This window comes from Etheostoma cragini, chromosome 15 (genome assembly GCF_013103735.1).
Source record: "Etheostoma cragini isolate CJK2018 chromosome 15, CSU_Ecrag_1.0, whole genome shotgun sequence".
Lineage (NCBI taxonomy): Eukaryota > Metazoa > Chordata > Actinopteri > Perciformes > Percidae > Etheostoma > Etheostoma cragini.
In genome coordinates, this window is record NC_048421.1 from 9295930 (window position 1) to 9321550 (window position 25621).

Consider the following 25621-nt stretch of genomic DNA (forward strand, 5'->3'; position numbering starts at 1 on the left):
AGGCAGTTCTGAAGGCAAAATGGGGTCCAACCCGTTACTAGCATGGGGTACCTAATAAAGTGGCCGGTGAGTGTATATCCTGTCTGTGTGGAGTTTTTAAAAAGTGTAATCACACTTGCAACAGTTTTACTGGCATTGCCGTGATTCAAATGTTAGCGTGCTAAACAGCTGCCAGCATGTCTGTAGATCTTTTATCATACGGGGTGAGTGTATCACAAACGTTTGGTTTACAGTTTCTGACCGTACAGTATGTCACGCTCACTGAGAAGTGTGCGCCTGCAGGTGGGTGTAGCATTAGGCTCAGAGAGGTGAAGCGCTGACCAACAGACAGCTCCATATCTAATTAGAAAATTGCAAAGGAGCAGAATCGCTTGTTAACTGGCAGACGATCTCTGTCCATTTCTAACAACGAATCGCCGTTCGCATATACTGAGCATGCATGTGCAGTTGTAAAAAGGAAGCAGAATGTTACCTTTAGTCTGTGGTTGGAAATCATGGACGTATAAGTTGGAACTATTTTGGAGAACAACAATAACAAAAAGTAAGACAAAAAGGTTTTGTTTGCTTGGACCGCCAACGTGTTGGAACGCTTACTGAAAGGTATGTAATCTTATCTAACAAATAAGACTGATTAAAGTGGGTCATGTTTATAAAAAGGTCTCCGATTCTGCCCGTCCAGACAACAACTGGCTGCGGGGAGTGAAAACAGACAGACTACAGGCTCTTTCAGCCGATGGCCTGCTAATTCAGGCATAGCGGTTATGGTATGGTGTCATAGCAACGACAACTACTCGCAGCGGAGTGGGGAGGGGCAGGCGGAGCATGCAGAGACACTTAAACCGATCATAGCCCTGTTAAGGTGTGTGCACGGAGGGATACCCCGGTAACTGAAGGAGTTCTCTACATCTGTTAACTGGGTTATGAGAACTCTGATTTTAACTGGGGGTAAAGTGTTTACATGGCGTTTGAGAAATCCGGGTATGGCCTTAACCCTTGTGTTTTCTCCCTTTCAAACACTTATCGCTTTTCCCGACATTTTTGTCACTTTTTCAATGTTGTGAGTACTTTTTTTGATGTTTTTTCCTAAGTTATTTGATATTTTTAATGTTGACATTTTCAGTGCTTATTTTGAAGGCCATTTGTTGTGATAGAAAAAAAAAACTGAATACGAGGACCCAAGGACAACATAAGGGTTAACTCGAATATAATTGTTTTTTTTTAAACTGCATGTAAATACACTGATTTATGCATTGAGGTTTGGTTGTTAGAGACAGGCCAAATATTCTCGTACTGACATGACCTATGAATGACCGGATGTTGTCTTGTAAGCTTTCCCTTTAGTCTCATCATATCGCGGCATGGTGTTTCTGGAAATAGAAATAGCAGGAAAAACAGGGTGAAAAGCACTGTGCTGGGCTTATTTCAATGCATTTGATTGGCAGCACATTTATAAAAACAAGGTGCATTATAAGATGAGTTCTGATGTGCAAAATTCATTCAGTTATTTGCTGTACAGTGTTTATGAAGACTAGGGGTCTCCCAGCCTATGAATTTACATAGTCAAATCAGATTTGTCATGTCTTGCATATCGGCAAAAAGTCGAATCCGAGGGTGGGGGCTGACTACAGGGATGAAATACTAAGCTGTGATAAGGTTGTGTAAAGCTCCTTTTGTATGAAAACATGCAACCGTTTAGGACATAGACATAAAAAGAGTAGCTTGTAATTGTACAAGTGTTGAAGTGGTGTAGAAGACTATCGGAGGTTTGGAGTGCGCTCGCATGTCACACAGCTAGCGCGCGACCCGGTGACGAGAAGCTATGCGCAGAAAGCAAAAGTCTGTCCTGCGGTGCACGCACCCTACTTATTTTACAATCCTCTTGTTTTCGGCCACAAACTCAAAAGCTGTGTCGTTGCATATATCGCCGTTGCTTGCTGGTCTGGTGTGAAGGATTTGGTGATCACCGGGGTGGACGGATCATGCCTTGGGCTGCGCACTAGATCACGGCTATGTTCCTATATCGGGCGGTATATATTTGACTTCTTGGGGTCACCAGTAATGAAGACCCCAGCTATAGAGACAAAACGACATAAATAAAAACTTTGGCTTTAATTTAAAAAAATATACATATTATTTAGCTCTTGCAGACAAACACTGAGTTCTGAATAAATTAACCGCCCTACAGTCTCTTTCCAGAAGATGAGCATTTTGGGGATTTTTGAGATACAAAGGGTAAGAGCAGAGTGAGGTAAATGGTAGCGGTAAAGAGGGTTGCAGACATGACTATTTGGGGTGGCCGATTGGATGACATCCAGTGCCACCCACCGTTCTCCTCATCTCAGTCAGTTACCCCTCATTTGACACCGCATGGCCATGCTGTTCAAAGGCAACATTTTAACACACTTGACTGTATTGAATTGAATTGTATTTCAATTGTAAAATGTGCAAAATGTTCAACACTGATTTGTTGTTTCACTTTTTTTTAAAGTACATGCAAGTGTGAACAAGAAAATGGGCAGAGTATAAGCTGGTTTCTCACAGATCTGCCTCCACATTTTCTTAAAATAAAGTGTTTTTTGTCCAACCTGAACAAAAAACTGTACTTACCTTCCCATCTGCAGCATGCCACTTAAAATCTTCTCAGTGTAATTAAGACCCTGAGATGCATCCAGGACTTCAACTTCAAAGAGAGCAGTTCTACAAAAGACACTGTGCAACGTCTTACCGAATACATGTGTTTTGTGTGTGTGTGTGTGTGTGTGTGTGTGTGTGTGTTGGTCAACTGAGACAGAAAGGGCTCCTGGCAGCAGTGGAGGAGTCGTCTCGGTGTCGGGCTGCTTTATGGCCCAGCAAAAGCTCCTGTCACCCCTCTGATAAGATGAACTACCTTGGCTGAAGACGGAGGACTGTCCGCGCAGCTAGATAATGGAGCCACCCACCCTTTTTTTTTTATTTTTTTTTTTTTAAATGGCACACCAATGTTTCCAATCTCCAATCGATTTCAATTATGCAACTGCTCCGGTCTTCATATTCTCTGGAAGATGAAAGTTAAGAGGTGGCTGCAGTGGTGCAGACCCAAAACTGACTGAAATGAGATGGCCCATGCTTTATAAATCCTCGGTATTAGCTACTGCACAAAGAACACCAACAAGGATATGTTCAGTGCACAGCAAGTTAACTAAAATACACAAATAGGCTGCGCCAAGAAGGACAATGTTGCTGGATGGACCATAGACTGGATGGTCGATAAAAGATACAAGCAGCATTTTACTACTGGCTTATAAGCCTTCTGAAAGTGGTGCCCAACATTGTTTTCAGCCATTGTTACTGAAAGAAGGTTATGTCCAAAGCATGCTGTTGCAGTAAACATGGAGGGAGCTCACTGAGATTTTTTCAGCTCATAAGTCGAGTTGTAAAGATTAGCCGATGACAACTTCTATTATTATCGATTCAGTAAGAATTCCAACTAGGCCTTCACAATTCGGTGAAAAATACAAATCATGATTTTTTAGCTTAAAATTGATATCACGATTCTCTGCCACAATTTTGTTCTCGCAAAGTGTAATGTTTATTGCACATGTGAACCATGACAAAACAAAACAAATAGGCAGTACCAAGCTGATATTTTGGCCTGACCTATAGAACATTGCACATCACCACAAGCCTGTAAACATAGAGGCTTCAATTAACAATTATTTTACACAGTCTATGTTTAAAACTCACAAAAAGACAGTTGTAGCGCTTGTGATGCGGTCGGCTTGTAAAATTAAATGAGAATCAAAGTCATTCAATGTTTTAACATTTTTAACAAAAAAAAATCTAAGTTATTTAAAAATTTAAATGAACATGGTGAATCGAGATTTTATAACAATCGTGCAGGCCTAATTCCAACCATTATCTTGTTAGTTTTTCTGAGATATTCTGTTTTTCTCTGTTTATCATTGTAAGCTTAATATATTAGGGTTTTGGATAGTGCTGCTGCGATTAGTCAACATAGTAGTCTTAAATCAACTATTAAAGTAAGTCAACGGAATTTGTTTTACTATTTGCAGCCTATTTATTTTTGGTCTCCCGTCTCAAACAGCTCAATGGTATTCACCTCCACACCACACTGTGTCCGCCCTGCTGGTTAATCTGCTGTCCTCTTTCTTCACTAGTCTGCCTTTTTCAAAGCGGTAGTGGAGTTTTTCCAAGCCAAACTGCCTGTAAAAACCCAGCGTAAAGTATGAAAATACGTTTTGTTTACTTCTCTCCGCATCCCCACCTCAGCCCAGCCTGCAGTTCAGTGTGGCTGCTGCCGTAAAGCGAACAGCGAAGCCCAACTTTACTTTGAATAAAATCAAACACAGAGAAGTGTTCTCACCTGATTTTAAATTGGTCATAAATGGATACTAGAGTAACCCACTTGCTTTTCCAGCTCCTGCAAAAAATATGCAGAGGAGAAATCGTCTGCACAAAATCATCCAAGTGTGAAACGTTCATACGTAATCCCTGCAAAACAAACACAAAATAAGCTTAAAGGGATACTTCACTGATTAGCATTAAGCTTTATATCAGTAGAAACCCGGTTGTATTTTTGAATGGCCGTGCTTCCCTCTCTAATGTCTCCCTGAGACTAGATTTCTCTGAATTGTGGGTCTGGACAAAAGCCTCCCATGACACAAAAATCGTCATTAAGCGTGATTGGAGGCATGTTTGTCCAGAGGCTGTGGACTACAAGCCAGCTAGTTCTGCATGTTTTCAACCCGCCCATAGGGGGTTAGACTCTTTACCCAAAGAGAGCCATAGTGAGTCAAGTGACAGCCATCTTGGAGCTAAGCGACAGCTCTCTCTTTTCAGCAGCAAACTTTTACAACAACTATGTGCATTCAAACTACCGGGTTACATAGGTACAGATCGGAGAACATGCAGGAAAAACTTTAATACAGACGGACTACTCGTCACACTATGCAAGCTTGAGGCTCACATGAGGACCGCCCCAGGAAAGGAAGACCAAGAGTCACCTCTGCTGCTGAGGAAGAGTTCACCCGAGTCACCAACCTCAGAAATAACAAGTTAACAGCAGCTCAGATTAGAGACCAGATGAATGTCACACAGAGTTGTAGCTGCAGACACATCTGTAGAACAACTGTTAAGAGGGACTGCGCGAATCAGGCCTTCATGGTCAAATAGCAGCTAGGAAACTACTGCTAAGGAGAGGCAACAAGCAGAAGAGATCCTTTTTGGCCAAGAAACACAAGGAATGGACATTAGACCAGTGGAAATCTGTGCTTTGGCATGGTGAGTCCAAATTTGAGATCTTCGGTTCCAACCGCGGTGTCTTTGTGCGACGCGGAAAAGGTGACCGGATGGATTCTATTTGCCTCGTTCCCCCCGTGAAGCATGGAGGAGGAGGTGTGATTAGGGCTGCACGATTATGGCCAAAATGATAATCATGATTATTTTGATCAATATTGTGATAACGATTATTCTCACGATTATCTGATTTTAACCAAAACTAATTTCATTGTCACATAGGGATGTGAAAGCAGTTATAAACAGCCTATTATGTTACAATCTTCTTATGCGGAAGTTGTATGTTGTATAGACACACAGCTGCAACACACGTAAATGAAAATTAGCTATCTGAAATAAATAGCGTAGGATATATATATTTTTAAATGTATCTCTGAGAAAGCTCCTTCACTTGTTTTCAACAATAACTGATTAAAAGAGCTAAGGAGAGAGGGGGAGTGTGATGAACGTACTCACAGAGAGACGGCTGACTCATTATGAACGGGTCCAGCACGGGTTGAATGGCGCATACACACGTTGTGTGTGCGAAATGTCTGTATTGTCACTGGACTGCATTTTTGTAACTATGATATTCTGGCCATGGGTCACATCTCTTTCCCAGGTCCAGCAGCTCCGTCTCACACGCCATTACTCTACGAACTGAAGTTAGTTGCATTCATTAACTTCTTCTCTGTTCTTCGCCGTGGCGGCCGCGATAGTTACCCGCGGAAACACTGGTACAAATACAGGTTTGCCCCTCATATTTAACAATATACAGCTGTGTTAATACAAAATTATAAACCTGTGGACAATTGTCAGAAGAGTGGAGCGGCCCAGCTGTGTGGCGAGGCTAAGCGGAGAGTAAGACGAGAGAGAGTGGAGGAGAGATCCAAACACAGACACGGCTTTACAGAAAAAATGGGTCATGTAACGCAACATTAAACCATATCTATATAAACTACATTGCAGCAGATGCAAGGACATTAGGTGCGTGGTAAACCTCGAGAGAGATGTATAAACAACTGCTATCTGGTGAATTTTCCTCCCGTTCCTCTGTCCTCTGTCACTTCTACATCTAGAAACTAAGCTGCGCGATTCAGGGAACAACTCTCACTGGCACACGAGCAGACAGGGGTCTACGGAGCGGTAGATTCGCTCTGCAAAAAAACCCGAAGCGTTCTATGAAATGGCACAAATTTGATCATGGGAAGTCCAAATCGTGATCGTGATTAAAATTCGATGAACCGTGCAGCCCTAGGTGTGATGGTTTGGGGGGTGCTTTGCTGGTGACACTGTTAGGGATTTATTCCAAAATGAAGGCATTCTGAACCAGCTTGGCTACCACAGCATCCTGCAGCAACATGCCATCCCATCCGGTTTGCGTTTAGTTGGACCATCATTTATTTTTCCACAGGACAATGACCCCAAACGCATCTCCAGGCTGTGTAAGGGCTATTTGATGAAAAAGGAGAGTGATGGAGTGCTGTGCCTCCATAGTCACCGGACCTGAACCCAATCAAGATGTTTGGGGTAAGCTGGACCGCAGAGTGAAGGCAAAAGGGCCACCAAGGGCTGAGCATCTCTGGGAACTCCTCAAAGACTATTTGGAAAACCATTTCAGGTGACTACCTCTTGAAGCTCATCAAGAGAATGCCAAGAGTGTGCAAAGCAGTAATCAGAGCAAAGGGTGGCTACTTTGAAGAAACTAGAATATAAGACATAGTTTTGATGCCTTCAGTGAGAATCTACAATGTAAATAGCCATTAAAAGAAAGGAAACGCATTGAATGAGAAGGTGTAACCAAACTTTTGGCATGTACTGTATATGCGATTGCGGTCCACTTTTCAGACAGGTAGCGTCAGCAGTTTTCCCTCTTGAAAGTACGAGTCCCCGTCCATATAAGGTCCATGTAAAATTAGTCCATACAAGACAAGATGCCAAAAGTTCTGTTAAAGATTTAAGTAGTCACTTGTAATTTTTGAAGAAACTACAAATGTGGAGCTCTGGCGCCAAGGTATCAAATTATTATTACTCTGTATTCAATTTATCTTGTTCTTTTGTTAGTGACTGTCTGTCAAACTAAGACATTTTTGCAAATGTTATATGTTCAGGCTGAGGGGTTGAACCGTGTACTTCTCCCTTCTGATTTAATGACTGTATCATTACAAGAAATATCGGCTCTTTTTTAATTCACAGATAAACAACAATTTTCTGAAAAGTCAGCAAATGTATATGGATGATGGGGGTCACAGTTGAAGTATTCTAAAAAATATTAATTATGGCAGCAGTATTTCTCAGCTTGGAAGATTTATTATGTCCATTGGCTAGCCAAATATATAATACTGGCAGCAGAAAACCTGGATGTAGGTACAAAACAAGGGCAATCTTCCAGTAAATATACCCAGACATTTGAACCCAGATCACTCAAGCATTTTGCTGAATGAAAGAAGGGGCTGAGCCTTCAACGACACCTAGTAGTGATGACAGATTATCTTTCAATCAGACAACCCAGGTTCAAGTGCTCGTGCTGTCTCTGCACGAGCTGAAGAGACAATGAGCAAGACACTACGTCCAATCCAACTCCAAGGATACATAGGCAGCATGTTCCTCTGTGCTGGTGGGTGAGAGGTTTTTTTTCCGAAGGGATCGAGAGGCGATCACAATAAATATTTGCTTTATCACATGTGGCTAATAAATGCACAGGTGCCATGACACTAGAGCATCAGTCCGAAACGGTGAGAAAAAAAAACTAACGCCTACCCCTGCACATGTCCTGTCAACATTTCACCCCCCCTGTATCCCGGGTGTTAAGACCGGTTTGCACCATTTGTGTTTTAACTTAACTTTTAACACTTTAAGACTGCAAAATTGGGAGCATACTCAGTGTTAAGCAATTATGTGACGAAGAGGCAGTGAGCTTGTACTTTTTCCACTAATCGCAGTTTAGGACATTTTCAGTCAATTGTAAATTTAATCGAGCAATCCCACAAAGACTCGGTACAGTTTTACTGTGATATTTGCACTGCACAACTGAAGTGGTGGACGGGTGTACTTCACCGTAGATCTGTTCCTAAAAGGTGGATGCATCCCGTCTCAAAAACCATTCAAAAATTCTACAGGTTTAATCAATGTAAAAATCGTATTGCAAGTTAGCACATCCTCCTTGTAAGTCCGTTCCAACTGTAAGACCATGTGTTGTCCTTACCTGGGCCGTCTGATACCGAGAGAGGTGAATTAAGCTTGGGTCGCTTTGCAGTGGGGGGTCCGACATCCAGAAGATTGTCAGCCATCCTGGTCGGCAGATTCAGTGAATGGATGATGATGCAGGAAAATAGAAGCAGGTTCAGTCCAACTCGTCGGCCTTCGGATAGTAATAACTGGTAACTTTTCCTAACGTTGTGTTTAAAAGAGCAATTTAACGGCTTTTTTTTTTCTTCTTGACTGGCAGACTGGCAAAATGCTGCCTGGAGAAAAAGGTATCAAAAGAAAGGCAACAGCGCCACGCTTCGCCGCCGAAGATCACCCCATGATAATCCAACACCCAACACCCACATAATTATCCTCAATAATTACGTCCAAAAAATATTTCAGTTCGAGAAAAATAAATAAAAATCTATCATAAAATATTACACAAGGCGTAAGCGAATCCCTTTCTTCGCAGATCGCCGGTTTTACGTCGGCACAGAATCATCTTTTTCGCAGTCGAAACAAGCAGCCATAAAATCTCTCTCGGGCTTAAATAAAAAGAGAAAAAATCAAAAAATATTTTCTATGAAGTGGATTATTTTTGTCGTCGCTGTCTCCCGGTAAATACAGCGTCTCGGGACGGAGATACGGCGAGAAGCGGCGCTCTCTAAAAGGGAAATCAAATATACAGTGGGCTTTCGAGACGATAAAAAACCATGTAATCCTCACATTTTTGCATTAATTCTCATCGGAAGGACTAACACTTCGATTTTCTTCACGAAAAAAGCCGTTTGAGACCCGTCTGGGTAGCTCCGATCGGTTTTTAAAATTAATGCTCCCCCCGAAATCCCGATTCTGAGCCGCGTCAAGATGGCGGCTGTTGATTCCTCCGATACAAAAAAAAGTTTTTTTTTTCTTCCCAGCTAGACTGTGGGGGGAGGAGGGGGTGGTGTCGCACTATGACGCCCTGACGTAAACCTGTGCACCGTGCGTCACGTGGACGTACGTGAAGTTGCCTCTAGGGGTGGAATAACCCCAAAAATAAAAATGTAGCCTACTACCAGCTTTAAACTTTAAAAACACACAGCAGTTAATACTACAAACAGAAAAGACTCACGTTAGGGAAAACACACTGCACTGTCGATTAACAGAAATACTTAAATGAGTCTCTCTAAATTAAGTTTATGCCAATCGTATTACTACAAATGGTGGTGGAAAGAAACTAAGTAGACCTTAATTACATTTAACTCAATTACATTTTTTAAGAGAAATATTGTACTTTTTACTCAAAGTAAATATTTACTTTGATGAAGAAGTACAATATACTGTATATGCATGTGATCTTGAGCTTGTAAAATCATTCATAATGCTATACATTAAACTACCTAGTAGTATGTAGTAGTATATTTACAAGCACTTTACCTTTGATACTTTGTATTTTGCCAATAATACTGCTGTACTTTGAATGCGAGATTTTTAATACTTCAGATTTAAATACCTCTTCCTTAACTTCATTTTATAGTGCCCCTATATACTAATACATTATACAAGAGCAACTTTCTGTTGAGATCTACCATAGTCATATTTTGGATTTGAAGTATTCATGTAAGTGCAAATTAAACAGCAAAAGTTGGATGAAACCTTACATGTACCGCTCCAGCTGTTAAGAAATTGAAACAAATAAGTATCAGGATAGGAGCGCTGTCCAGTGTTCAGTGAAAAAGTAATAATGGAGCTGCTGCGTCCACGACCCAACCCGGATAACCAAATGAAGATGGATGGAATTTCTCACATTTCCAAATATCCCTGAGCAGTCAAAATATTTAAACAAAGTGAATGTACTCAACCAAAGATTGTAAGTCATTCTCATTCCTCTTGATACCATTTAGGGTAACCTTAAATACCAGTGGTAGAAAAAAAACTTAATTCTAATTCAAAGTTTTGCATTTAAAAGGAACATGAGTCCAAGTATTATGAGCAAAACATAGGTCTACTTAAATTATTGAAAGTAAAAGTATTCATTATGTAGCATATTTTATAAACGTGTCCGTGTTGTACTTAACCTACAAAAGTAACACTGTAGGGAAATGGAGTAGTATATACCAGTGTAATACATAAAACAGCATCAAACAAAAATACTTAAGTAAAATACTGTAAAAGTACCTAAAAAGTTGTTGGCTATTTTAGAAATGTACTTGGAGAACATGTGGGCTACTTAGTTACGATCCACCCTGGGGGAATACAGAAGGGGATAAAGTTTACAGGCTATACATTTAAAACGAACAACATTTCCCAGCAACTGACTTTATTCAATTTTTTACCTTCACTTGCATACCTATCAGCATGCTACAAAAACATGTCCAAAGAAAGCAACAATTCATTAAAACTTCTCAGTAGCTGCTACTGAAATACTGCCTACCTGCAGACATCTAGTAGTGTTTTGACCATTTTATTTGGCCAGTTTAAATTTAAAATAGAAAAGAAAAAAGGATGTCTGTATCTGTATTATACTGTCCCAGCATGTCATTTGTTCTCAGATGATAAGATTAGAGCATCCTTACAAAAACACTCAGTTTTACAAACGCTCTTTTTTTCTTTTCTTTTTACACACATGCAGAAAAAAAGGAACACAGAAGTATTATTCCAACATGGTTAAAACTACCCAGTTCTTTAGACTATTTAACACTCTAGTACATGCGCTTATATAAATAATAGAAAATGCCCATATACTAAACAATATAAAGGCATACTGTACATAAAAAGTGAGCGTGTTGTGCATATGAGTTTTAACACTAGTGAAAATATAAATGACCTGTCTTGAACGTGCAGAGCACAACCTCCAATTGTGGGAGAATATACGATATACAAAGAAACTCCAAGAGATGGCAATAACACTCTTTGGCATCGAATTTCTCAGTGCGCCATCCAGCTGAGTCAGAATGTCCCTTACATCTTGATAAATCAAACCATGTCAACATGTTTGTAATGAAACAAAGACAGGAAAAAATAGAAAAGAAACAAGTGAAAAACTAAAAGTTGACACCCCAATCTTATTGTTCAACACAATACTAACCTGAAAAAACTGTTCAATTAATAAAATACACATAATTCGAAAGAGCATATCAAAATTACCAAAGAAAAACACTTTACCTGACACTCTCATGATCTATCTTAAGCACTCAATCATGGATAATAACAATAATCATTTTAAGTATCCCTTTATTGTAGTATTACAAACAAATTTTGGGCTGGTACAAGGGTTGTGTGCTCATAAGCGTAAAGGTGAATCTTCCCTTTCAAGCTAATAATTATTGCGTTAGATCAACCCAACTCCATCCGAGCGACAGATACAGATCACAATAGAAAGCCAAACAAAAAGGAATCGATTGTTAATGTTGAATATGTTTGGTATGTTTACATTTAATTGTGTACATTAAGAATAGGCACTGCTCTCCTGCATGCTATAAGCTTTTCAGAAATATCCAATATCCTAAGAAATTAAAGCAACTCAGAGCACACTATAAAAACAAAGACATAGGAAAACCAAGTTAAAAGGCACAAGCTACCCAATCTTCAAACATTGAAAAAGGAAACTAATTATGAACTACTAGGGTAATGTGAAATGTTGCAGTTGGAATAAATTATTTGACGATAAAAGAAGGCAAATTGGTTCTTGGTTTTCTGCAATATTGTTTTTGTTTGCTTAATTACCAAAAAAGTACAAATTTTTAAAATGGGGATTTAAAAATATAAGGTTAAGGTGTTGCAAGTATTGAAACATCATAAATAAGACAATGAAGTGGAACTTTTTTGCCTCTGAGCACACAATCCTTTTCAAGAAACTGTGACAGAAGAGAAAATGTAACAGCAACAGAGACACACAGTTTAATCTGTTTGTTTTCCTAAGTAATCTGACACAATAGCAGGAAATCAATGAAGTCAAAAATAAATTGTTAAAGCAACATATATTACGAAATGCATTTGTTACACTTCCATGGCATTTACAGCGATATTACATTACGTTTCATGCCATTGAAAGCATGCTATGAAGCAACTAATGCATCCAGCTGTTTCCATTGAGCAATGCCTTTCAAATCATAAAAAATTAGAGAGGGCAGCTTCACGTGAACAGTTCAAGTTTTGTGTAACAATAAATACAATAAAACACACGTAGTTTAGATCTGTGACATTCCACTTTGATTATCCATGTCTTAAAACACTATCAACTAACACACAGTGTAATCCATAGCAAAACCTACCGTCAAGACAATCTACAGGTACAGCAATGCCGCAGTAGTAGTATCCATTGAAATACTCAGTATACATACAATATACTAAACACAGCTTGGACTTTCATAAGAGCCTGGATCCTGTGGGAGGGCACAAACACTAGTAACATTTAACCTTGTCTACGATGTTGTTGTTACAAGCATGCTGATTAAATGTAGCTGAGACCATCATGCCTCAGTACTGAGACAATACTAAGATCTAAACAGAGGCCAGAGAAAAAGCTGCCACATCAGAAACCAAGAGGGTTTTTTTCCCACTGCGTTCCTAAACTGTTTGTCATCATCTTGCAGTTTCACCAAGTCTGTCGAGTAACACATAGGCACCTCTCACCATTAAACCCTGCATGTTCTTGTTACTACATAGACACAACACACTCACACACGGTATGCAAACAAATACATTCACACTGCACACAGCTCAGCCCCGTCAGCCCTTAGCCTATATTGATTAGTCTCTGCTGTGCCTTTCATGAAGAGTTTTCTGGTTCTCATAAAGAATACGGGAAACAGGCTCTGTTGCATTCGTGTGCAGATTTTACTAATACATATCGTACCGTGTTATTTCCCTTCACACTCATTTGATTCTCCTCATGTTGAAGCGCTTTCCATGAGGTTTTCTTTGATAAAAAGGCAAAATATCATAGCGAAGCATAGTATGCAATGTAAAGTTGTAACAAAAGCTAAGCAGTTTTTCCAAAAAGTTTGCTTATTGACAGTTTTCCCTTTATGTTATTCTTCCCTTATTCCAAAAGGCTTCGTCTACACGTTATATCTACTCTAAAGGCACTTAAAAGACATACAAAAGAAATAATTAAGATTAAAGGTGTACGGATAATCAAGTAAGTTAATGGGAGACAATGGGATCTGTAGCTGGCAAGACAGGGTTCAGAGTCATTACATCTTCCCATTTCCTCTGTGTGCTCCTGCACCCTCCACTGGTAATATTAGCCAATCAGATTTAAACTAAAAACAACCTGCTGTCTGGCTGATGCAGAGAAGAGAGCAGTGTGTCTTTTTCTCTGATTCTACCTGGGGTAGGCCCAAATCTACAGCAATTTTACAAATGCCAACCAGCAGGAACAAGCGCTTAAAGGGTAGAAGATTTATGGTAAAAAAGAAACTGTAGAAAATTCTTAAAATCTGGTTAACTCTCCAACATTACTGTCCTGATCATCTTCACATTTGTCTTTCTGGGAATTTTGGAGTGTATTTTGCTGGGCCGAGGATGAGATGATGAGCTGCTTGTTTTTTGCAGAAGAAGGAGGTCCTTCTAGGTGAGAGGGGGATTGCCTGGCATGAGAAGTCTCTGTAGAGGGATGTCTCTCATGGCTGTCCGCCTCTTTCCCATGGCTAAGCCCTGTGGTAGTAGAGGAACCAGCGCTGGCACTGGGTATGGTAGTATTGGTACTACTTGCAGCCATGCTGGTTGTGGGCACCATGCTGGCGATTTCATCAGTGGGCGAGCGGCCGATGCTACCATCCACCTGAACCCGGATCTCGGGTGAGACTGAGAGTTGGTACTGAGGCACAGGGCCGCTGTCACTGCTCTTCGGGTAAAGGAAGGTCTTCATCTGACCTTTGCCTTTGACGTTAACTGTGCCCCGATAATCAAACTCATAATCCATGGCACTGAGCACACAGTAGCTCTCCTCGCTGACCTGGACACGACACTCCACACCTGTAGTATCCATGCGACTGGCGATGTTGACTGTGTCGCCCCAGATATCGTAGAGAAGTTTAGTGGTGCCAATCACCCCCGCTGTTAGAGGCCCGTGATTGAATCCAATGCGAAGCTTGAAGCCAAAGCCCAGCATGTTTTTGTTGAAGTCGTCCACCACACACATCATTTCAAGGGCAAATTCGAAAAGAGCACGGAGGTGGGCATGAGGATGTGCCGCATCTGCACACTGCTGCGCATTGAGTCCTGCTGCTGCCATGTACGTGGCACCAATGGTCTTGATCTTTTCCATATTTGAGAAGGCAGGCTTCCGTAACAGCTCATCAAAGTCTCCAATTAGCTCGTTGAGAACACGGTAGCACTCCTTGCCTCCCTCATAGCTTTCCTCATAAAACTCACTGAAATTAACAATACTGGCAAATATTACACCCACATTGTCGTGGTTCTTAGAGTAGCTCTGGGTGACTTTCAGCTGCTCGGCCACATGGATGGGGATGATATTGCGAAGCAGCCAGTCGGCCTGGTCCCTCATGTTCTGGATCTTGATACGGTGTTTATCAGCCTCCACATTGCCGTGGTAATGCAGGCGGTGACTGACCTCAAATTCACGGTTAAGGAACCAGATCAGGAGAAGGACTAGGAAAAAGGCCACGCAGGCCTCAGGCCCCAGCAGGTCCTGTGGGTCTGCTGGGCTTTCAGACATGACCATGGAGCCGTTGCTGTTGCTGTTATTGCCCTGGCCATCCGACCTGGTGGAAAGAGAGGAAAAAGAAGTGCAGGAAAACAGTCAAACAGGAGGGTAGGATAAATATTTGGCTTCTCAACATAAATTTGCTTCTTTTACAGCTGAAAGTTATCACCATAACTACAGAAGCTTTTGGTGTAAGTTGCTGGCACCTTACCAAAATTTAAACTCTGCATCATGCAGGCAACACAAAAGAGTCTGTCTGTCAACTGTGAGAAAGAGCCGCAAGCATCATAGCAGCAGTGTTGAATTCAGAATTTAGGTGCATTGTTTAGTTACTGTACACCAAAAAGATGAATGGCTGGTTGACACTGACAATGCTTACAGTGATCATTGTACTTACCAAAAAAACAGACTTTTAGCCACACTGGAAGAGATAAAACATAAATGAATGCATCAAGTGCATGTACAAATCCTGCACGACAAATACTTGTGCTCTTTCTTGAAATTTCAATTATTAGCTCAGTGTCATCACATTATCTCTACACCATTATTAAAAACACATTTCAATTGCATCACATTTTTCAAATGTGTTTTTTCTTTTCTTTTCAGTATCTCTATAGTCTTTAGTATGTCATACCTGCAGGGGGAGCCGAAGAGCAAGGCAAGCAGTGCTAGTCCCACCAAAGTCGCTAGAACTGAGCGCATCCAGTAGCTGAGTTGGCAGAAGTTAGAGTACTGAATGATAGCAATGATGCCAGCACAGCAGATGAACATGGTGGACTGGGGAAAATAGAAGTCACAATGTCATTACTCAAAAGAGCCTAAGGGATTATCACATTAACTTTACTGACTTTAAGCTACATGTACATATTGTACAACTAAAAGACATATGGTGAATACAATTAAGTTAGATATGGACATTTTACGAGAACAGTAGCCCAACAGGGAAGGAGCTTCACTGGTCAAAGCAAAACTCAGCTAGCAATTTGAATGACAGAGAATAGATCTGTTATGAAGACCGAATGAAATAACAATACCAGTTTTCCACACCCTAGTGATCCATTACTAAACATAAAGAAAATATGAAACGTCAAATCCACCTGCATGGAGAGATGCATGTCACAGGTGACATGGGAGAAGACGGCCACAGTGGGCAGGGACACCAGGACAGCTCCTATAAAGTGCCGCGCTATCCAGCCTGAAATAGCTCTCATCAGCAGCCGAGTGCAATTCAGCACCCTGTCCAGGTAGAAAGCCATGCTGGAGAGGAAAAACAATAAATTGAGATTGATATAAAGATTATTATGATGGTATAGAAACAATATTAATAAAGTGTTTATCTGATTCTTGAGTGTCCTGTTTGATACAAGCCTGATACCAACCTGAATGATAAACTCATTCCATACATAATTCTCATAAAGCTTCTCAGTACATGAACACAAAGGAGGAGTCAGTGAACTAAAACAATTATTTTTATAGATAAATGTGGATCTAATATAAGGGCACACACTTTGAGTGACAATTATGTAACATAATCCAAATGTATTTATGTTAAAAAGGTGTCAGGGCCTTTTTTTGCTTTAGGGCCCTTATTTCAACACCCTACTTGAGTTTCACCTGGTAGATGTAACATTTCTTATCCCATGTTTACCCCTTGTCTATCTTTCTATTTCTGCTTTCCAACTGTCTGAATATATTTTCACTATACCAACAGTAGAGAAGCACACCCACCACTCTATTTTCCCATTAGAAAACAGAAAGCACATGCCCATTAACAATCTGGCCACATTATAAGACACCACTACTATACAAAATATACATCTTCTGGAAAACATGTTAACATTTTTTTTTGATGTTATAAAGTACTTCTATATTCTTTCTAAGATATCTGAAACAACACATTTCAAATGAAATGGGTGTATCAACAGTAACAAAACAAACAAAAAATAGTCCAAACACAATTTCCTTTCAGATAAAACTACTTTCCAATTGCAGTTGTGTCATGACTTCAAGCAGGTAAAGATACTCAAGTAAGCATGTATGCAAACAACTCCCTTTCAGTTTCTTTATCCACTTATCCATCAGGTGTCTGAAAGCAGACAATGTTCAGTCCTACATTCTTTGAAATTAAGTAATAGAAATCTTAATATCAGGTGTGAAGTGGGAAATCAGTGCAGTTCGTCATAGCTGAAGTGTTAATGTTGACAAGTTGCACAATTAGGAGAGCTTGCTAAACGTTGCTAACTAAAAAAGTGTGGAGCCAATTTGTGTGTTGTGATTGACCTTTAAATTAAATTATTACTCTAAATTAAAATACCAAAAAAGAAAAACCGGACATAAATTTGCAGGGCCATGGGTAACAATACATTCTAAACATGTTGGGAGGTCTTCTGACATTGTCTTGCAGGCTGGATCTAGCCCATGGGCCCCTAGTTTTCAACCCAGATGCTACATTCAGTATCTCACCGTATTGCAAACAACAGAGCCAGAGCCTCCAACAGGGTGGCTACAGCTGTCAGAATGAGTGCTGGCATGGACAAACTCTGCTGGGAGACAAGTGGTCGAAGAAAGCAGGCCAGCGAGAGAGCCAGAAACACTGAACAGCACAGCAACATGTCCAGGAAAGAACTGAATGTTGGACTGGCAAAAGTCTGCACCGCTGCTTGGGTTTCCACCTGGGAGAGAAAAAGAGACTCAGAATCTCGACTACACGATTTAGTAACAGTTGCAGAAGAGTAAAGCTGCACTTCTAAGGTTACACCAGCAGAGGACAGTACAAACTAATACAAAGGTACTTTTAAGGTCCTGCAGTGATTTCTCTTTGCCGCAGTTAAGGTCTGGTCACAACACAGTGCTAACAAGCTTCCCAGACAAAACAGAAACTCGCAGAGAAAGGCAGAAAGACATGCACACACACACACACAGGTAGACATTCAAGGTGGAGACAGCAGAGGTGGGATGACAAATCCCGGACAAAACTCATTCAACCCTCATGGTCATGGGTAATTTAAAAGAATAAACAGACATAGTCAAAGGCATTTGCACTTTTCAAACATGCGGGCATACAGGAACCATTGTGTCATGCACATAAACAACACACACACACACCTACCTCCTCCTGGTAGCTTATCCGGTAAGCAGACTCGAGGCTCTTTTCCAGGAAGGTGAGGCTCAGCTTGTTTATGGGAGGTCTGTAGAAATAGTCCTTCATAAGGCTGCACAGGCACAGAGGAAAGTCAGTAGAAATAATGTTCAGTTAGGATTTTTTAAGATATTTTTTGGGCATTTTCAGACTTTATTTTTTTGACAGGACAGCTGAAGATATGGAAGGGGAATGACATGCAACAAAGGCCCACAGGTCAGAGTTGACCCCGGGCCCGCTGCGTCAAGGAGGAAACCTCTATATTTGGACAGCCGCTCTACCAAGCGCTATCTGGCTGCCTATTCAGTTGGGATTTATAAATAAGTGTTATAAAAATGGACATTAACAGCTGAGATTGACTTCCTGATCAACTGTGCAAACTGTATTTTACTGTACTGTTTAATGTATTTATCCTTAGGTCATTCTAACCTGTCCTCTTTAATAACATCCACAAAGTGAGCATCACTCCTCTCCCTGAAGTTCTTGGATCGTAAAGGAATGAGCGCAGAGTGGTCCATGCCCATGGTTCCTCCACTCCACGTCTTCTTCTCCTTCTCCTGCAGCATCTCACACAGTGACGTCTGGCTGTTGTTCAAGGCTTCCAGCTGAGGACTGAGCAGGCCGTTCAGAGTCTTAGGGCTGCGCCCTGCAGAAATTGCTGGTGAACACTTCAGATTTGAAGATTCCTAAGGTGGAAAGTGGGGAGAGAGAAGACCTGAATTCCCCAAAAATGGAAGAAGTTAAACTGGATCATTGCTTTGGAAATAGGTCATGTGAAATAATCTGAATATGAAATATAAACTTAGCATGCTACAGTCACATCAATTTAAATGCATGTGTCTGTGGCACACTTTATCTGGGACTTATGGAGTTCTATTTCTTTGAACTATTTTTAAGTCCTACGTTTTGCTGCTTGGCCTGACTAAATGAACCAGAGTTGGTTCACGATAACCCACTATTTGAAAGAAAAATATCTTTTCTTTAATTAATAGTGTCAAACATCATGTTAGATAAACAGTTTCAAATATCATCTGTGTGGTTCAGGTAACAACTACAGGCTAACCTTGCTGCTGTTGGTCTTGTGGTCATCATGGCAGCCATTGTGTACAACTCCTTCTTCCAGAATCTGATCCACGCCTGGTATCAGGACCACACTGCAGGATACACAAGGAGACTGCAGGGAGATTGAAAGGGGACAGTATGGAGGGAGAGGCAGCACATATGGGCGAGAAAGAAAAAAAGAATTAATACAGATCAAGGAAAGCCTGACTTTGAATGAATAATTCAATATGACGCTGATGATTCTTGAGCAAAGAAAAACATTAAAAGGATGACAGAGATCAAGATAAAGTGTGACAAATGACAAAAGAGAGGTGAAAATAATATTTTAATTTGCAATCTTTCGGTTCATTTGCTATTTAAACCATCTGAATGGTTTGCCTTTCTTTAAACCAATCACAATTGTCTTGGCTGGCGCTATGCTCCGGACGCAGCGGCGGTGGCTCTGCAAAATAGTTTTGGCGAGGAACTTGTTTTGACAAAACATTTGCACCACACAAAAGAAAACGCCACATACAATATTAACTGAAGTTCACTGTTAACACAATGCAGCAATGTGAGCTTTTTAAATTAGTTGGATACATAATTAAATTTATCGCTGTGTGTACCTTGCCCATAGCAATCCACACCAATCGGTCCCAAACTGTCCCAGTTAGAAAGTAAATACCGTAAATAAATCTTGTTAATCTTTACAATCATTCCCTGAAAGAACACAGCAGGCCTGCCTTATTGCCCTTGCCATTTCCAGCGTGTAGCTTGCTATGAATCAAACTGAGTATAAAAACGGCAACACAAAGAGAGCAAAACCTGAGGGACATCAGTCTGTGAGCCATTTCAGGAATTAATCCTTGAAATGTACTTCCATTGATCCAGACTACTGAGGAACTGAAAAGGAGAGTAAACAGGAAAGTGGTGGAATAGAGGGCTCAAATTTTTTCTCTCCATTTCACTCATTCTGTTGAAACAGAACATAAAATAAGAAAGAAATTTGTGTGACACTTACAGCATGCTTTGCTATTAATGACCATAACACTGACCCGTGCAATGCACTGTGAAGTATTGAGAAGCCAAAACACACACTCTATATAACATAATCCCACAGGGACAGCACACACTGGCTGTATTCAAAACCACCTACAACTGATTGAACTGTTTCATACTACACACTAGTGATGAATGCATTAGTATGTAGTATGAAACAGTTAATCGATTTATTTTGTAGTGGGCTAGGCCATGCTTAGCCCGTTTTGGGGTTTGGACAGCGGAAGTGGCTGTTGTGTCCGTTCCAGTGCTTTGCATTGTGGGAAACAGACGAACAGCTGTAAATGGAGGAGTCATCAGTTGAAGGCAGAGAAAATTGAGAAGGTCCTCCCAAATCCCTGCATAAGCTGACAGATCTGTGCAAGGTTCATAGGGTGCACGTGTACAGAGAAAGGAGGATTCATTTGGAGGAATTTAAGGCACAACGGTGCAGGGTTTTGAGGGTTTTATAAGGGAAAAATATGCACAATTTTGAGTCCATGATCTAGTGGTACAATGGGGAAGCAAATAAGACGTAACCCTTGAAGATAAAGCTAAGGGGGACAGATTGGATGAATATGTTCTGGATTAATGAGCAGATCATGATGATGCATCAGTTAATATGTAGACTGCCCACTGGGGAACAGCACTTTTCATTGCCTAATTAACAAGATCTCACTGTTTTGTTCTCATATTTTTATTAATAAGGATTTAATTAGTACTGAGGTGCTACACAATGGAGGCATGTGTGGGAGTTTACGCACCAAAAGTGAAAAGGGAAATCAACAAAGACACTTTAACCACGCAGGGTTAAAACCATGTAATTACATGGAACAATTTAGATGTACGTAATGGCATGGGTGAAAGCTATTCTTTTACATGCCACCCACTTAAGACAAAAGGAAGCTACTTGCATACAAAAATAAAAATATTTATTAAAGCTTCTGATACACCCACATAAACAAAAGGACACAGAGAGTGAACATGAACATGAAAGAGGCTGTAGCAGAACAAGCAGCTCAGTGTTCTTCCTCAGGCAATATTGATGTACAATGAGAAAGGATCCCAGAAATGTAACATAAGAAAACTTGTTTCATACTATTTTCTCAGAAACATTGTGATCTCACCTTAGCACTGTCTGGAGGCAGAGTGCAGGCTGAAGGAGCTCCATCAGGTGTGTGCACCCTAGGAGTGGGGCACCGGGGATCTGCATGCTCAGGCCCTGCCAACCCCAACTGAGAGCAGCTACAAAGAGAGTGAGGCTCCACCTTCCTGCCAGAGATCAGGTAGGTCTTCAGGCCTGGAGACACACAAACAGAGCATAAGGACAATGTCCCTGGCAGATCAATTCTTACTCTCAGATTAAACTGGAACAGGACAGAGTTGGGGTTAGTCATCCCTGTGTGGTTGTATTGGTGTTGATTCAGGAGAAGCTCAGTACCCATCTGGATGAATTCCCTAGCAGCATACGTAAGTACCTGTGACCGTACACTTAGCCACATAATTCAACTTTCAGTGAAGCCGCAGCTTGTGGCTCTGAGCATTGTCTGTCCTAAGTACTTCAGACAGGCACGCCGCTGCCTACCCTCTGCGGACCAACCCTGAGGGTGCAATCTCTGACACACTCACACAGAGACTACACATGTGACACAAGGGTACACAGTCTCATTTGCAATTACGCACGCGCAAGTGCACGTGCGCGCACACACAAGATAAGCAGCTAAAGAAGCAGACAAAAAATAACAAAATATGCACACAAAAAGAGAAATGTAAGCACGTTCAGTCATGAGACACTCACAAAAAACACCCCCTCCAACAACCTACACACTCAGTCAAACACATACACACAGAGCGAGCGGAGGTGTAGATGGACGGCGTTGCTGTAGCTGGGTCGATAGCCAGGTGGATGAGCATTCAGGGACGCGAAATAAAGGCAGTAAACAGCAGTAACAAAGAACTAATTCCCTGCACCAGTGATGCAGAATGACACAGCAGCAAGAGGCGAGTAGGAAACGGTGGGGAGTTTTTGACTGCCTCTGCGGATGAGAATGTGTGAGTGTGACTGTGCGTCATAGACAGATCAACACAGACACACACACAACCCACACACACTGTGTTAACTTATTTCATTAGTTTGCTAATCAAATCCTTCCCTGCCCACCAGTAAACAGTGACTTCTGCTTCTCCTTGTGGGTCAACGGGGTTGCTTTTACCCCACTACTCTCTCAGTTTGTCTTTTGTTATTCTTCTGTCTTTCCCTCAAAACATTTTTTTCTCAAAGTAATCTACTAAAAGTATGTGAGTCACACTGTATTATTTATTAATATATTAAGAGTCAGAATCAATGCAAATCCTATATCAGCTGTAGAAGCAGTGCCTGCTGAGTAATCATAAAACTGTGAGTCAAGGGGGAGACAACACAATGACCTCCTATTAAAGAAACACACTTATAAAAGAAAATTACAAACCAGATGCATATGACATCAATACAAAACAGAATAAGAGGTGGAACACAATAATTAAAATTAGAAAACGTGTCAAAACTCAAAAATAAAACTCTCTAAAACTGAAGTAAACGACAGCAACCTGATAGCTAAAAGAGGTGACAGTTCTCCTCTTTTGTCAGACCAAAGAGAAACTGACAGCCAAGTATCCATGGCCATCCATCTCCAGAGGTTTATGTGGATGTGGTATGTTAAGTTGACCACATCTTTCCATCAGACAGCTTGTTTCAAGGAATCTAAAATGGCAGAGTCCCAAGCAAGATAAATTGACTACAGAGGCTTGCAAAGGTGCACGGTGTATTATCTGTGTTTGTATGGGGGCGGGAGGGTTATATAAGTTCAAGTGTCTGCAGATGTTTGTGCGCCTGTTGCTGGCCATTGTGGGACAGTCTCTCATCTTTAGGATCTAACCTTGTGGCAGATGAAATTGCAGTGTTGTCAGGCAGGAAATTTGTGGCTCTGACATACTGGCCTGAAATTGGCTCCGCTGTCCAATTCCACAGGATCCAAAATCATTAGATTACAGCTGTGCTCTAAAGCCCTCACAGCAGGGAAAAAGATCCAGAAACTTAGCTTGATGCTACTTGTTTCTTTCCAGTGTGTGTCTGACAATCCATCGGTCAGTCTGTGCACATCGGTTTGATGATCTGTAATACTGGTACAGATAAGTGTTTGCCTCTCTCCATCTCTGATGACCCTGGGCTAACTGAAAAGCATCATTAGTGAAAGCCTCTAGGCATTATGGAACTTGAAGTGTCCTGTCCTGTGTTATCAGCTGACAGAAAACAATAGATAACCTTTCCCCAGAAGAGCCCAGTCACATTATCTCCCTCTCCAAGCCCTTTTGTTCAGGACAGAGGAGAGAGACATGTGAAAAACACTTTGCAGCCAAATAACACCATCACCTCTACTCCTCCCTTTCTCTCGCCTCCTCATAGCACGCCCAAGCTCTTCTTGGACAATGGCTGCCCCTGAACCCCTCTTTGCATGATGCTAAGAGAAGTTCAGGGCAGATGTTGGGTGTGCCAAACAAACTTACACAAAAAGGTGGATGCAACACATAAGTTTTGACTGCAGTTTCAGATACCGCCAATATAACCTTTCAGCAATGAACAAAGGCAATAAAATAATATAAAAAGGATGGAGGCCAAATTGTTCTTCAAAGAAAAAAAGAATGCGCTGTACAAAAGCTCAGGCGCATTTAGTAATGCACCGTTAAAATGTCGATGAAATGCTGCGTTACTGTCTTTAGACCAGGTTGTGTTTGGTGAATGGCGCGATCACTATCTGCTGCCGCAAGATAGCAATACGCCAAGAATTCACCTGAACACACCTCCTGTAAGACCAGAACGCCCAGGGGCGCAAAGATGGGCGCAGGTGCATTTGCAATTTAAACGACGTGGGCGCTGGAAGGAAGGTTGACAACTGCATCGCTTTGCTGGCTTTGCGAAGCGCTGCGACAGGTGCAAGATCAGGCCCTAATTATGTTTAAAAAAAGAGAATGAATGCTACAGGTACAGTAGCTATAAATATTAAATATTTTGGTTGCTATCTCAACCTTTGCTTTCTAATGCCATTTGCAACCCAAGTGGGACTGAATGGCCAATGCTGCTGTCCCAGGGTAGTTTACTAAAAGCAGCAGAACATAGAGGACAACGGAGAGAGAAGGAGAGTTGGCAGATATGCTTGGATCAGCGAGCCCACACACACTTGCTCGCTCGCTCGCTCGCATGCGCGCACACACACACACACACAAAAACACACACATACACTCTGCCCTATCTTCTGATAATGGCAGGTTTGCCTTGCAGGGCCAGGTATCAGAGCAGGAGGGCAATGGAGCAGGTGGAGCAGGGAAACTAGCACTGCTAGGCCGGGCAGATCTCCATGCCAGCTGGCACTGCCAGCCAGCAGCTCCAACCTCCTCCCTCCACTGGGTCCCTGTCCTGGAATATACTGGACATCCTGTTCCTGTCAGAGGGAAAAGGACAGGAGGAACAGAAGGAATCCTGTCCAGTATGACAGGGTGTTTAGAGAGCACTTCATTACTGCGGCATGGTTTGCAGAAAAATAAGAGGTAGCCTAGAGATTGCATTACATTGAGATTTTGGAAACAATTCAAGTAATGGAGGCTAGACTGAGTCTGTCAGTTGTTTGGTAGTCGTGATGGAATGATTTTTTTTTTTTTAATTGCTGTTTATGAGTGAGCCCATTCACACAGAAAACATGAAAGACATTTGCATTTTTCACAAGGAATCACCAAGAGACTCACACTGTCACTTATGACAGTAAAGGAAAGGCAGAGTCTGTGCGTGACTCCCGACCCGAGGACGGATAGGAGCAGGGGAGGGCTAGATTTTTATTTTTGTTTTTACAGCTGAATACTCATGCTGAGCCCAGGTTAGTTCTGAGGCATTATAGGGCATGTAGGAAAACAAGCAGATTTATGCTGTGTACCAGGATAAGAATCTTCTACCTGTAAAACTGCCCTGGAACAGCAGTCAAACCCATAACTTACTAGTTGTGAACTTTTGTCGTTGTTCTTCCAGTTTCAGTTTTAACGTCACACACACAAACAACAATGGTCAGAAATAGAATATATATATATATAAATATATTGACATTGGAATATAAGATGTCTGTCGTGTTCTGTAATTTTTCTAAAATTGTTCAGTAATTCCACACATTGTAATCAAAATTATACACACAATTGTGCACTACTACAGGTTATGTTTAATAAATGAACCCTAAAATATGTTGCAGACTAGAAATTGCTAGTAT

General features: G+C 41.2%; 2 protein-coding genes and 1 long non-coding RNA gene across 11 annotated transcripts in view; 1 reads left to right on the forward strand and 2 right to left on the reverse strand.

Annotated features, from left to right (window-relative positions):
* Positions 1-4648, forward strand: part of LOC117958664 — an 8597-nt gene extending 3949 nt beyond the window's left edge. Inside the window, exons 2-3 of the long non-coding RNA XR_004659768.1 lie at positions 3-5; positions 4515-4648. This is a non-coding gene — a long non-coding RNA (uncharacterized LOC117958664). The remainder of the gene's footprint in view (positions 1-2; positions 6-4514) is intronic.
* The window catches only part of crebbpb (CREB binding protein b), a 38654-nt gene extending 30090 nt beyond the window's left edge, over positions 1-8564 (reverse strand). For all 8 annotated transcript variants that reach the window (XM_034895191.1, XM_034895183.1, XM_034895190.1 and 5 more), the window contains exon 1: positions 8480-8564. In XM_034895191.1, the coding sequence (XP_034751082.1) occupies positions 8480-8564 (85 nt within the window). The remainder of the gene's footprint in view (positions 1-8479) is intronic.
* Positions 8565-12322: 3758 nt separating this feature from the next.
* The window catches only part of LOC117958663 (adenylate cyclase type 9-like), a 29819-nt gene continuing 16520 nt past the window's right edge, over positions 12323-25621 (reverse strand). Inside the window, exons 2-10 of one of the 2 annotated variants that reach the window (XM_034895192.1) lie at positions 21464-21636; positions 19321-19431; positions 18687-18943; positions 18228-18330; positions 17582-17790; positions 16216-16375; positions 15753-15895; positions 15516-15539; positions 12323-15176 (exon numbers count right to left, since the gene is read on the reverse strand). In XM_034895192.1, coding sequence (XP_034751083.1) covers positions 13883-15176; positions 15516-15539; positions 15753-15895; positions 16216-16375; positions 17582-17790; positions 18228-18330; positions 18687-18943; positions 19321-19431; positions 21464-21636 — 2474 coding nt within the window. In that variant the 3' untranslated portion in view covers positions 12323-13882. The remainder of the gene's footprint in view (positions 15177-15515; positions 15540-15752; positions 15896-16215; positions 16376-17581; positions 17791-18227; positions 18331-18686; positions 18944-19320; positions 19432-21463; positions 21637-25621) is intronic. The other variant, XM_034895193.1, reaches the window with a different exon arrangement.